This window comes from Triticum urartu, chromosome 7A (assembly GCF_056163025.1).
Source record: "Triticum urartu cultivar PI428250 chromosome 7A, HENAU_Tu73, whole genome shotgun sequence".
Classification (NCBI taxonomy): Eukaryota; Viridiplantae; Streptophyta; class Magnoliopsida; order Poales; family Poaceae; genus Triticum; species Triticum urartu.
In genome coordinates, this window is record NC_141879.1 from 188,182,685 (window position 1) to 188,192,928 (window position 10,244).

The following is a 10,244-nucleotide window of genomic DNA, read 5'->3' on the forward strand; positions in this document are numbered from 1 at the left end:
ATGATGAAAACCTAATTGTCATGAACGGGAAACATTATGTTTAATTAGTTTTGTGTGTTGATGGGAACTATAGAAACCATTGAGAGCTAAAAAATAGGTTTTTCCTCGCAAATGTGTATAAAAAACCTATAAAAGGGATGACGACACATATCACACATTATAAAACACCGAGGAGTCGGTGAGCTTAATAGTACCTAGCAACACTAGCACCAAGGAAGCGTCATGCTCGTCGCATGAAGCAACACTGAAAGATGATGAAGTGGGTAGACAATCATCGATATCCAAAGTGACTATGAAATATCCATATTCAATGTAGATTTGGGTTCACCTCCAACTACAAATATCAGGCAATTTTGTTTTGACAGTGAATATCAGGCAATTGCAATAATGGGGTATAAACTGTTGCTGCTAAATGTTTATTGTAACCAACATTTTATTTTGGTATAATGGTCATTGTAGCACTTTACTAAATTAAACTAAGATAACTCATTAGTTTCAACCCTGCATTATCATGTAATATCAAATTAAAACATGTTATTTGCATGTAAACCTCATAAGTAGATTAAGAGATCATGATTTACACCTTTCTATATTTATTTATTTATACCAAATAAATATACTAAAAATAGGTGTGCCTCAGCTTTGAGTCACTTATCCTCTACAATACAATATGAGTTTCATTTTATTCATATAAAGTCAATTCGACAGATCACGTTTCCCATATGAACACATTGATATAGAAAACAATAGAAGACTTCCAGAAACTGATACAATTTCACTATTGTCACCGCACACCAACCAAAGCGCATTTCTTTTTTCATACAGATATGTATGTAACACACAAATGCAGTGGATGGTACTCTAAGCAAGTAGGTGTTCTTCCATTACATGGACAGACAAAGGAGCCATCGAAAACGTTCCAGAGAACTTGAGTTTATTCTGTTCCGGCGATCTTCTTCTTCAAGCTCTCGATGTCGGTGGCCAACTCTTTCCTGCTTTCCTGTGAGAAGTAAGAAACACCAAAGCATCCATGTAAATTAATAATCCTATGCAAAATTGGCCAATTCAATTCAAACACACACAAGATGTACCATGTGCTAGCATTGTTATACCTTGAAGAGGAGGTAGCGGTAGACGAACCACCCGGTGTAGCCGAGCCCAACCAGCTCCAGGAGCTTGGGGAGCTGCACAAAGCAGACCACAGAACATCATAAATTCATCATCCACCACAGTTCAGAGCTTGGGGATTAACTGCGAAAAAACGCAAGAGGCGGTTAATTTGGTCAGCGTGCACGTACCAACGGCACGGAGTTGATGGCGCCGACGACGACGGTGGTGAGCCAGAGAGCCACGACGGCGCCGCCGCTGTAGAGGAGGAAGGTGGGCTTGTCCTCAATCGCCTCCCACTGTCACACAGGAAAAGAGAACGGGTGACGATAGGCACATTGTGCAGGAGCCAGGAACTGATATGCCCATACGTTTACGCAGGCAGGTAGCTGGTACGAACCTTCCCCTTGAGGTCCTCGATGATCTCGTCGCCGCTCGCCGACGTGTCGTCGGAGGCGGCCTTCACGCGGAGCAGGGACGGCCTGGGCGCATCTGCAAGCTCGGCGAAGTCGTCAGAGCCAAAAGAATTTCCCCGAAAAAACCCGGCTGATAGATACTACTAGCATGCATGTGCACCTTGGAGGCGGAGAGGGTGGAAGTTGCGCCGCGGGAGGAGGGCGGGGGAGCGGGGGGCGGCGTTGCCGGTGGCGGCGGGGAGGCGTGCCCCTCCGAGGAGGGCCACGGAGTACGCCGTGGCAGCCATTGATCTGTCAGTGCCTTATCGCTTCCTCGGCCTCTCGCTCTGCGTTTCGCTGGTGCTAACGGAACAACAAAAGCTGGAACGGTTGTTGTGTAGGAGGGGCTCTTGTGCGGCCGCGCTCGCCCGCGTCTTTGGTCCCTCGGAGCGGTGACGTGGCGGCGCGCTTGGCTGTGATTGGCTGCCTCCCTATCTTCACATCCATGGATGGCCTCCCTGCCCTCCCGTACCAGGCATTCCTTTGGTTGGTGCCTGATGAGTGGGGACTGGGAATTTCACGGTTGGGGACAATGCAAGGTCGATTTGCATTTTGCTAGTACCACTCAGCTTCTGCATCTGTATGTTTCGCTATTGCAGCAATTTTTAGTTTTTTTCTTTTATGAAAAAGACTTGGCCTCATACAAAAGTCCACCAGAAGTACAAAACAGAACACACATAATAAAAATCACTCCATCTGTAGATTAATAGATCATCGAATGACCACTATCCCATTAGAACAAGCCGCCGACGCCCAGCTCCCCTACTAAAGCCTGTCTGACCTCATCGATAACAGCAATTTCTAATATATTAGGGGATCTGTGCAACGTTTGGTTAGTCTCCTACTCCTATAGCAGTCTAAACGCAAGATCCTCAAATAATTAGTGCCAACGAGTTAGTATATAGCGCATAGTACAGACTGCCAGGATTGGCTAGAACTGGTCTAGCTGAGACATAACTATGCTCTAATTCATCTCAGATGATGTCATCATAGTTGTATCTCGTTTGTTTTTCTTTTTGGGCTGGCCTAATGCGTGTTCTTGTCTTTTCTTAGCCTAGTAATTTTTTGTGTTGTGCGGCAAGAGGCTTGAGCACAACTACTAGTTGTTATTGCGACGCTGAATAGTAGCAGAACTACTAGTTGTAGCCACGATGAAGCTAGGTGGGAACTTGTAGGTTTAACTCAAAAAAAAAAAAGTGGGAACTTGTAGGAAAACATGTTTTAGGAACAATTAACATAACAAACTAATTAGCGAACCAACATGTGGTTGGAGGGACTGTGGTATTCCCAGCCCATCAGAGTTTAAGTCCTAGTACTCGCATTATTCCTGAATTTATTTCAGGATTTCCGGCAATGCGCTTTCAATGGGAGTAGACGGTCTCGTCGATGATGAGGTGCCTACGGTGGTTTCGTAAATCTCAAGAAGATATGCCGGCTCAGTCTCTCGAAGGTGCTCATAGGGATAGGGTGTGCGTGTGTGTTCATAGAGATGAGTGTATGCGCGTATGTATGAGTGCTTACGCCTGTATTGTGTCAAAAAACACACGACAAACTAATTAACCATGATTTTTTTTAATTTCCTTTTGTTCCATTTCGCTATAATATGTTGGCAAAAATGGCGCCGCAATTATAATAATAGAGTTATGTCAGTTTCTTGTTGCTCCATTTCCCCATATACCATGTGATTTTTTATTTTGTCAAATACAAAAAATGTTCATGAATTTCAAAAATTGATCATGAATTCAAAAAAATGTTGGTGAAACTTAAAAATCCTAAATGTAAAAAAAGTTCACGAAATTTTAAAAATCATGAATTTGTCGAAAAATCACAAGTTCCCAAAGTGTATAGAGATTTTTTTTATTTGAAAAAGCTCATGATAAACATGTAGTCACGACACTCCCTTGAAAGCATGCAGTTGCGACCCCGCTTGAAATACATGCAGTCACAACATGCCTTAGCAACTCCTCTTGAAAAACATGCATGTGATCTCGCCTTAAAGACATGTAGTTGCGACCCCCTGTTGAAAACATGCAGATGCAACACCCCCCCCCCCCCCCCTCCCCTTGTTGAAAACATGCAGATGCGACCCGCCTTAATAACATTCAGTTGCGACCCCTCTTGAAAATGTGCGGTTGCGACCCGCCTTGAAAACATGCAGTTTCAACCTGCCTTAAAAAAATGCGTTGCGACCTGCCTTAAAAACATGCAATTTTGACTCACCTTAAAAACATACCGTTGCGACCCCCTTTTGAAAACATACAGTTTCAATCCACTTTGAAAACATGCAGTTACGACCCCTCTTGAAAACATACAGTTGCACTGCGACCCCATTTTAAAAATATGCAATTGCGACCCACCTTAAAAACATGCAGTTGCGGCCTCTCTTAAACACATGGAGTTGTGGCCTCTCTTATAAATATGCAGTTGTAACTCACCTTGAAAATATGCAGTTGTGACCCCCCCCCCCCCTCTAAAAATATGCAATTACGATCTACCTTGAAAACATGCAGTTATGACCCCGGCTTAAAATCATGTTGTTGCGACTCACCTTGCAGACATGCAGTTGCGGCCCCTCTTGAAACATGCAGCTGCGACTCCACCTTAAAAACATGTAGTTGTGACCCAACTTGAAAACATGCAGTTGCGGCCCCTCTTAAAATGTTGCAGTCAGCTTATAACACTTGCAGTTGCAGGACATGCATGTGGCTCCCCCTCCCGACCATAGTTGCAACCCTTTTTTTTCAATCTCAACTTCATTATTGTGTTGACACCGTGAATTTTTATTTAAAAATTATAAGGGACAAATTATGTAAAACAAATATTACGCTAAAACAAAATTAATCTATTAAAGTTAAGAAAAGAGAAAATAGTGACACAATGTTCTAATATACTCCCTCCGTCCCAAAAAACAGCAATTAATCATGAGAAAAAAGTAAATAAGTCATAACAAAGAGCTTACCCCTCATCCGCCAAAAAAAAAAAGAGCTTACCCCTAGAAGCTATCGTGAACAAATAACAAAACATGCAAAAAGCTTGGAGCGGTCCCCATCTTTCCTTTTTGGTCGGGTAAAAAGAAGAAACCCCACATAGCTCAACTCGTGCAAATAAGCAAAAGTAACTCGTCGCTTGTCTGTGGGCTCGTAGAAAGGTGATGGGTAAGGCAGCCCCTGTACAGATGAGCCGCACACCCGTCGCTCCCGTGGTAACAAACAAAAGCCATCACGAATCTTAGCGTGACGATGGGAGGGCTAGAAATGTGACTTGAGACCGTAGTTAAAACTCAGCTAGCCACCGACGGACACACAACTCCCCTACTAAAGCCAACCTGGCCTCATCGATGACACTCCCTCCATAAACAAATGTAAGAGCGTTTAGATAACTAAAGTAATGATCTAAACGCTCTTATATTTCTTTAGAGGGAGTATAATTTATTACAGGATATATGCAACGTTTGGTTAGTCTCCTCCTATATAGCATTCTAAACACAGGGTATAGACAGAACGAGTACATTACAGTCGTCATGTACAGACTGCCGTTAAATCATAATGATAGCCTGTCAATATTCTGCGCAAAATAGGAGAATAGATACACTTGAGTACCAAATGCTAAACTGACAAATATTTGTATACCTTGCGGAGAACACTCGAGCGTTTGGCCATAACCTTGGCATTGGAGACATCATCTCCACACACCTGATTCTGATCCGTATCAGCAGCCTGAAGCAGCATGACTGGAATCCACTACAGGTCCTGGCAAAACACCTTGCACATTCACTCACAACGTGTTTGGCAAGGATATGACATGAGCCTTACGATAGATAAGATAATTTCTGCATCTGAATCCTGACTGGCATGGTCACCGCCGCACATACTCTGATGTGCTGTGCGCTGTGCCCTCCGAGTCAGTTATCCTAAACCTTTCCTACCAATTGAATAACTAACTTGTATCAACCTAACTGTCACTGTCTGAGAAATATATGTGTTTTGATGTGCTTGCTTCTCGTGCAGATTCGTCTTGGTCGGATTCATCTTCTTGCTCAGATGCATCTCTGATCTGTTCCGAGAAGATGAATTCAGCAACAATGGGCAGATGATCACTGCCCATCTCCTGATAAATTTTCAACATGACATCGTTGTTAGCAGTTAAATATGAACATTGTGCATAACAGAAAATTTACAGCCAAAACTCGAATCATGACACGACCCAAAGTTTAAACCATGTCCTTTTTCACAGAAAGATTTTTCTAATTAGTATGATGTACTAAATGAGGAAGTACCCTGGTTGGAAGACCCCTCGTTCTCCTCAAAGCATCCACAGGTAGGGTGTCCAAAACTCTGGAGCATTCAAGCCCAGGAGTATACCTTCAACAAAGAGACTCAGCCACATTGTACATGTGTAGAATAAGATACAGGCACGATTAGAAGCATACCACAAATAATCAACAGTCCCAAGAAACTTCTTGTGATATGACGTTGCTAGAGGTTCACCATGATAACCCCTATTGCTCGAATTTCCCTAAAATAAATCGGCACTTCATTTCAACTATATGTCGAATAGTCAAAGAGAGTGCTTCACTTTCCAATGAAAATAAATACTACCTTTAACATGGCATAAGAGCTAGAGAGCTTCAACGGATGGCTAGCGACCATGACATTTGAGGACCCTGTCGCATTTCTCACTTCTTCGTCACTCCATCCATAGTTCAGTAAACTACAAGGAAGGTACATACAAATCTTAAAAGGAAGAAATGTGCTAGGTCAACTAAGATCTGACAAGAAAAGATTCTGACCTACAATACAAACCAAATTCAGAGCTATCCAGTCCAGACAACTGCCTTCTATCATGCAAAGAAACGTTCAGCTGGTGACACAAAAAAGAGCACATTGTATGCATTGTCAATCAATTCTATAATAACCAGAGTCCACTATAACTTTGGGGATATGCAAGAAATATCTAACGCAATATTTCACCTTCATTGTCGACAAGAACTTGTAGATGGCACTCTGGTCCAAGGAAAAGAAAAAAGAAAAGTTAGAACCGATGAAAGAAAAATGTCAGCTCTAAATTATGAGATACCACATTTCAGTAAAAAAATATTTAAAAACCTATTCACAACTTATTACTCTAATTGTACCATCCTAGACCCGCAGCCAATCTAAAGCACTATCACTCATGAGCAGTAAAACGTCATCTCAGTTCCAGAAACCAAACACTTGTTACAAGTAATTATCTTTATGTGAGAATCTTAAGACACATATATGCAAGGAAGCAACTAAAACATACTTCAGGTGTGCTGTTAAAATCACCAGCAAGTACAATAGGAATTCCATCCCATTTTCCAGCAAGAGCATTTGCCCTCTCCAGTAGCATGCGGATCTGGAAGAAGGGGAATCAGGAGTAAACAACAATTTGGGTAAAGTTGGAAGGAGTAAATAGATAGCTGCCAAATTTTAAGTGGTCAATAGTCATTTCAAACTGTGCATTACATTCATATCAGCTAATGAGGATTATGCAGACCATCTTGAGACACGACCACACAATGATATTAGATACGCAGGAAACAAATGATGCTGATTTTAACTAAACTGACATACCTGTCCCATTTTTACATCTCCACGCTTTGGATTAAACAAAACATGAATATTCCCGAGTACAAATTTTTGGGTTCCGTTAAGCTGAAAAGGAAACATGTAACAGAAAAAATTAATACAACCATTTTTCTGCCAACAATAAAATATTGGTTACTTAGCAGAGACCTGAATAAGAAGAAAAATTATACAAAAGATGGTAGCTGGGAAGCTATTTAGAAAATGCACGATTGTAGTACATCATTTGGTTCATTTACACAATGTAAAGGAAGTCACAAGGCAATGCTAAAATTGTAATAATACATGGTGCATGTTTCCAGATAGAGCTATTCGACTCGCAAAGAAAAGATAGAACTATCACAGAAAAAAAGATATCCAGTCTCCCCTCCTTTTCTATTTCCTGCTAGTTCTACCCATTATTTGGGTCTCGGGCCCCATATCAAATAGGGAAAAACATTACTAGCAGAAGAATCCAAACGATTATGATTATCTGCTAACTCTTACCAGGATGAATGAGAAATTACTCCTTACTTTAGTTAATGAACTGAACCAACTAGTGCTTTGATGTAAATCTAAGTACCTCAAAAACTAATACTTGAGCAACATTATTTCGTAGATTGAATTCACTAAAGTCAATACTATCTTCCTCAAGCAGACGTAACCTACAATTCAAACAAAGATAAGGATGAAATTGCTGCTTTGTTCCAATCAATAAAGATAACAAGCGGAGAAGGGGTAGCATTAATCATACCGTTCTGACTTCCAAAAGGTAGCACATCCATCTTTAGCATCCCCAGTACGCCCCTGAGGATGGCATGGGACTCAGCTTAGGATTTGAAAGGCAGAAATTCGAAAGAGAAATGTTACAGTGCTATACCTTAAAGCTACATTCATAGCCTCTGTTCTTCATTTCTGCAGCAATTTCCCGGAATCTATCCACCTCCTATTTTCCAAACACGAAGTGTTACAGAGTACAGTGGAAGGATGACATCGCCAATATGCAGGTTGAGTTCTTGCCTGAAGACACACTAAATCAGAGTCCCAGTGCCTAATTTCATGGATAATAAGCCTTCTCCTCGAATCCCACCTCAAAGCATCCCAAGGGACGTCCAAGTAAAGGTCAGGATGGTTCCGTGCATTGTTATCCGCCAAGATGTTGTATGACATGATTGTGCATGCATCTACCAAAAGAAAGACAGAAATTATCAGTACAAAACTAATAGTGCACGAATGCCTACATCTCAGCAACACAATTGCACCCAATATGATATAACTTTGTAATAAGCAACACACTTCCAAGCCAACAAGCCAAACTGATACAACTTTGTAACGGAAGGACACACGAAGATCATGACTTTGTGGGAGATTGCACTAGCTGGGTAGAAGCTTTTGACTTTCACCGACCTTTTTTCCTTTGGAAAATTACTTCCACTAACTAATTAGTTGAACTAGCTCCTTATACTATACCTAATGCAAAGGGTCAATTTTATCAGACCTATACACAAACAAGTGGTGAGCAAAGGTAACCAATCTCCTCGACAGCTATGTGCAGCTAACAGGATACCTGAGCCTGAGGTCGATGCCTCGTCCGCGAAGACCCACCGCCGGTAGGGCACCGGAGCATGTGGCGCGTGGTACCCCTGCCAGACGCGGCCAGACGCGCCTGCGGGGTCCTGCCAGCGGCGGCGGTGGTCGAAAGGAGCGACGTATGCGGACGCGCGCCACACCGCCGCGCCGGGAGCAGAGGGAGAGCGTCCGCGCTTCCTGGGGCGAGGGGCCGCGGGAGCTGGCGGCGAGAGGCGCGCGCGCGAAGGGTTGTACGCCATTGCGGCGACCTGTGGCGGTGGGCCGGCGAGGGGTGGGTGGGTCAGGTCGGGGTGAGAGGGGAACGGAATTGTACGGGTTCGGTACTCGTTTTGTGGGTTCCTATATACGAGGGGTTGAGTACAATAAGTGCCTCAAGATCTGGATCGGACGGTCCAGATGTGTTGTAAATCTAGGTTATCTATAATATCTAAATAGTTCATCCCCACTAACCTATTACATGCAAGATGTCCACATCAGCAAATCTTCCACCTCAGCAAATCAGCCATGTCAAAAAAAATCAACAATTTGTTGGATATTTTTCGTAGTACATGGTCACCCCCAAAGCAAGCCAACGTTTCCTATTCACGGCACATCTTAATTGGAGCAAAATAAAAGAGCCCCAGGCACGCACGTATCATCTTCTCTGGCGATTCCTTTGCTCTTCCTAGGTGATTCGTTTGCTCTTCCCTTCCACATTATATTTCTCTCCCGTGGCCCATCGGCATCCACACCCCAAGCCATATTTTGGCCTTCTACGAATCCATGCAACAATCTCATCTCTTGATTGTCTACAACGAAGCTACTGCCGAATTCAGCGGTGAGGAGCTGCGATGACCCGAGCAGATGTTGGATTCAGTGGTGAGAAGCTGCGGCAGAGCTCCGCCATACTCGCTCCCTTTCCCATCTTCAACTCCATGCGACACCTTCAACTCTCTCCACCATCGCGGATTCGACAACGAACAGGTACGACTGCCCCTGCCACAACCTGATTTGATGACGAGGAGTCTCGCCAACCCCTTCAGCAATCAAGCTCTTCCGCCCTCACTCCCTTTCCCATCTTCAATTGTTACCTTGATGCAGCCCGAAGAAAAGGCGAGTAAAATACATCAAGTTTTGGTTTTCTAAAGCGTCACTGCAAGATGTCATCCTGAATTTGTGGATTGTTGTGGAATCATGAGCTTCTGCATATGATAAGGTGAGTTATCATGTTAGTTGTTTTTCGGAAGAAGTTGGCTTAATTCTCTGTTCATTACAATGATGACTTATAGAACAGATAATTGGATTAGCATGATTTCGACGTGTTATCCCTCAAATGTTATTTCAGAGGATATACACAGGGAAGCGACAATGATGGTACAAAAAATCCCAGATTAACATAGAGGAAGTACCAAGAATGGAGTAATTAATTCTGTATACTTTATATTGTTATGGCAAAAAAAACCGTGACTAAATAATCTGTATACACATCATGTCGTATAGTTTGATTCGGTATGATGTGCACACTTAC

The 10,244-nt window shown here is 42.8% G+C and overlaps 2 protein-coding genes across 2 annotated transcripts; both read right to left on the bottom strand.

Moving 5' to 3' along the window:
- Nucleotides 1-659: 659 nt before the first annotated feature.
- Nucleotides 660-1,926, bottom strand: LOC125522335 (protein CURVATURE THYLAKOID 1A, chloroplastic). Its single transcript, XM_048687395.2, has 5 exons — nt 1,684-1,926; nt 1,508-1,599; nt 1,299-1,406; nt 1,113-1,184; nt 660-1,000 (listed from the first exon to the last, which is right to left on the bottom strand). The coding sequence occupies exons 1-5, from the start codon at nt 1,808-1,810 to the stop codon at nt 935-937; spliced, it is 465 nt and encodes a 154-aa protein (XP_048543352.2). The 5' UTR covers nt 1,811-1,926; the 3' UTR covers nt 660-934.
- A 3,141-nt stretch (nt 1,927-5,067) lies between these two features.
- On the bottom strand, nt 5,068-9,038 carry LOC125521405 (carbon catabolite repressor protein 4 homolog 3). Its single transcript, XM_048686462.2, has 13 exons — nt 8,715-9,038; nt 8,168-8,331; nt 8,028-8,093; nt 7,902-7,954; nt 7,731-7,812; nt 7,157-7,237; nt 6,846-6,938; nt 6,533-6,565; nt 6,352-6,422; nt 6,161-6,272; nt 5,992-6,077; nt 5,839-5,923; nt 5,068-5,669 (listed from the first exon to the last, which is right to left on the bottom strand). The coding sequence occupies exons 1-13, from the start codon at nt 8,974-8,976 to the stop codon at nt 5,514-5,516; spliced, it is 1,344 nt and encodes a 447-aa protein (XP_048542419.2). The 5' UTR covers nt 8,977-9,038; the 3' UTR covers nt 5,068-5,513.
- Between the last annotated feature and the right edge of the window lie 1,206 nt (nt 9,039-10,244).

Excerpts from the sequence above, each read along its gene's own strand:
- LOC125521405 (XM_048686462.2), bottom strand. The coding sequence starts at position 8,976 with ATGGCGTACAACCCTTCGCGCGCGCGCCTCTCGCCGCCAGCTCCCGCG. Across the intron at positions 6,423-6,532 it reads AGTTCTTGTCGACAATGAAG|CTGAACGTTTCTTTGCATGA; the intron begins GTGAAATATTGC and ends TTGTGTCACCAG. Across the intron at positions 6,078-6,160 it reads GCTCTTATGCCATGTTAAAG|GGAAATTCGAGCAATAGGGG; the intron begins GTAGTATTTATT and ends GATTTATTTTAG.
- LOC125522335 (XM_048687395.2), bottom strand. The coding sequence starts at position 1,810 with ATGGCTGCCACGGCGTACTCCGTGGCCCTCCTCGGAGGGGCACGCCTC. Across the intron at positions 1,600-1,683 it reads CCACCCTCTCCGCCTCCAAG|ATGCGCCCAGGCCGTCCCTG; the intron begins GTGCACATGCAT and ends CCGAGCTTGCAG. Across the intron at positions 1,407-1,507 it reads TCGAGGACCTCAAGGGGAAG|TGGGAGGCGATTGAGGACAA; the intron begins GTTCGTACCAGC and ends CCTGTGTGACAG.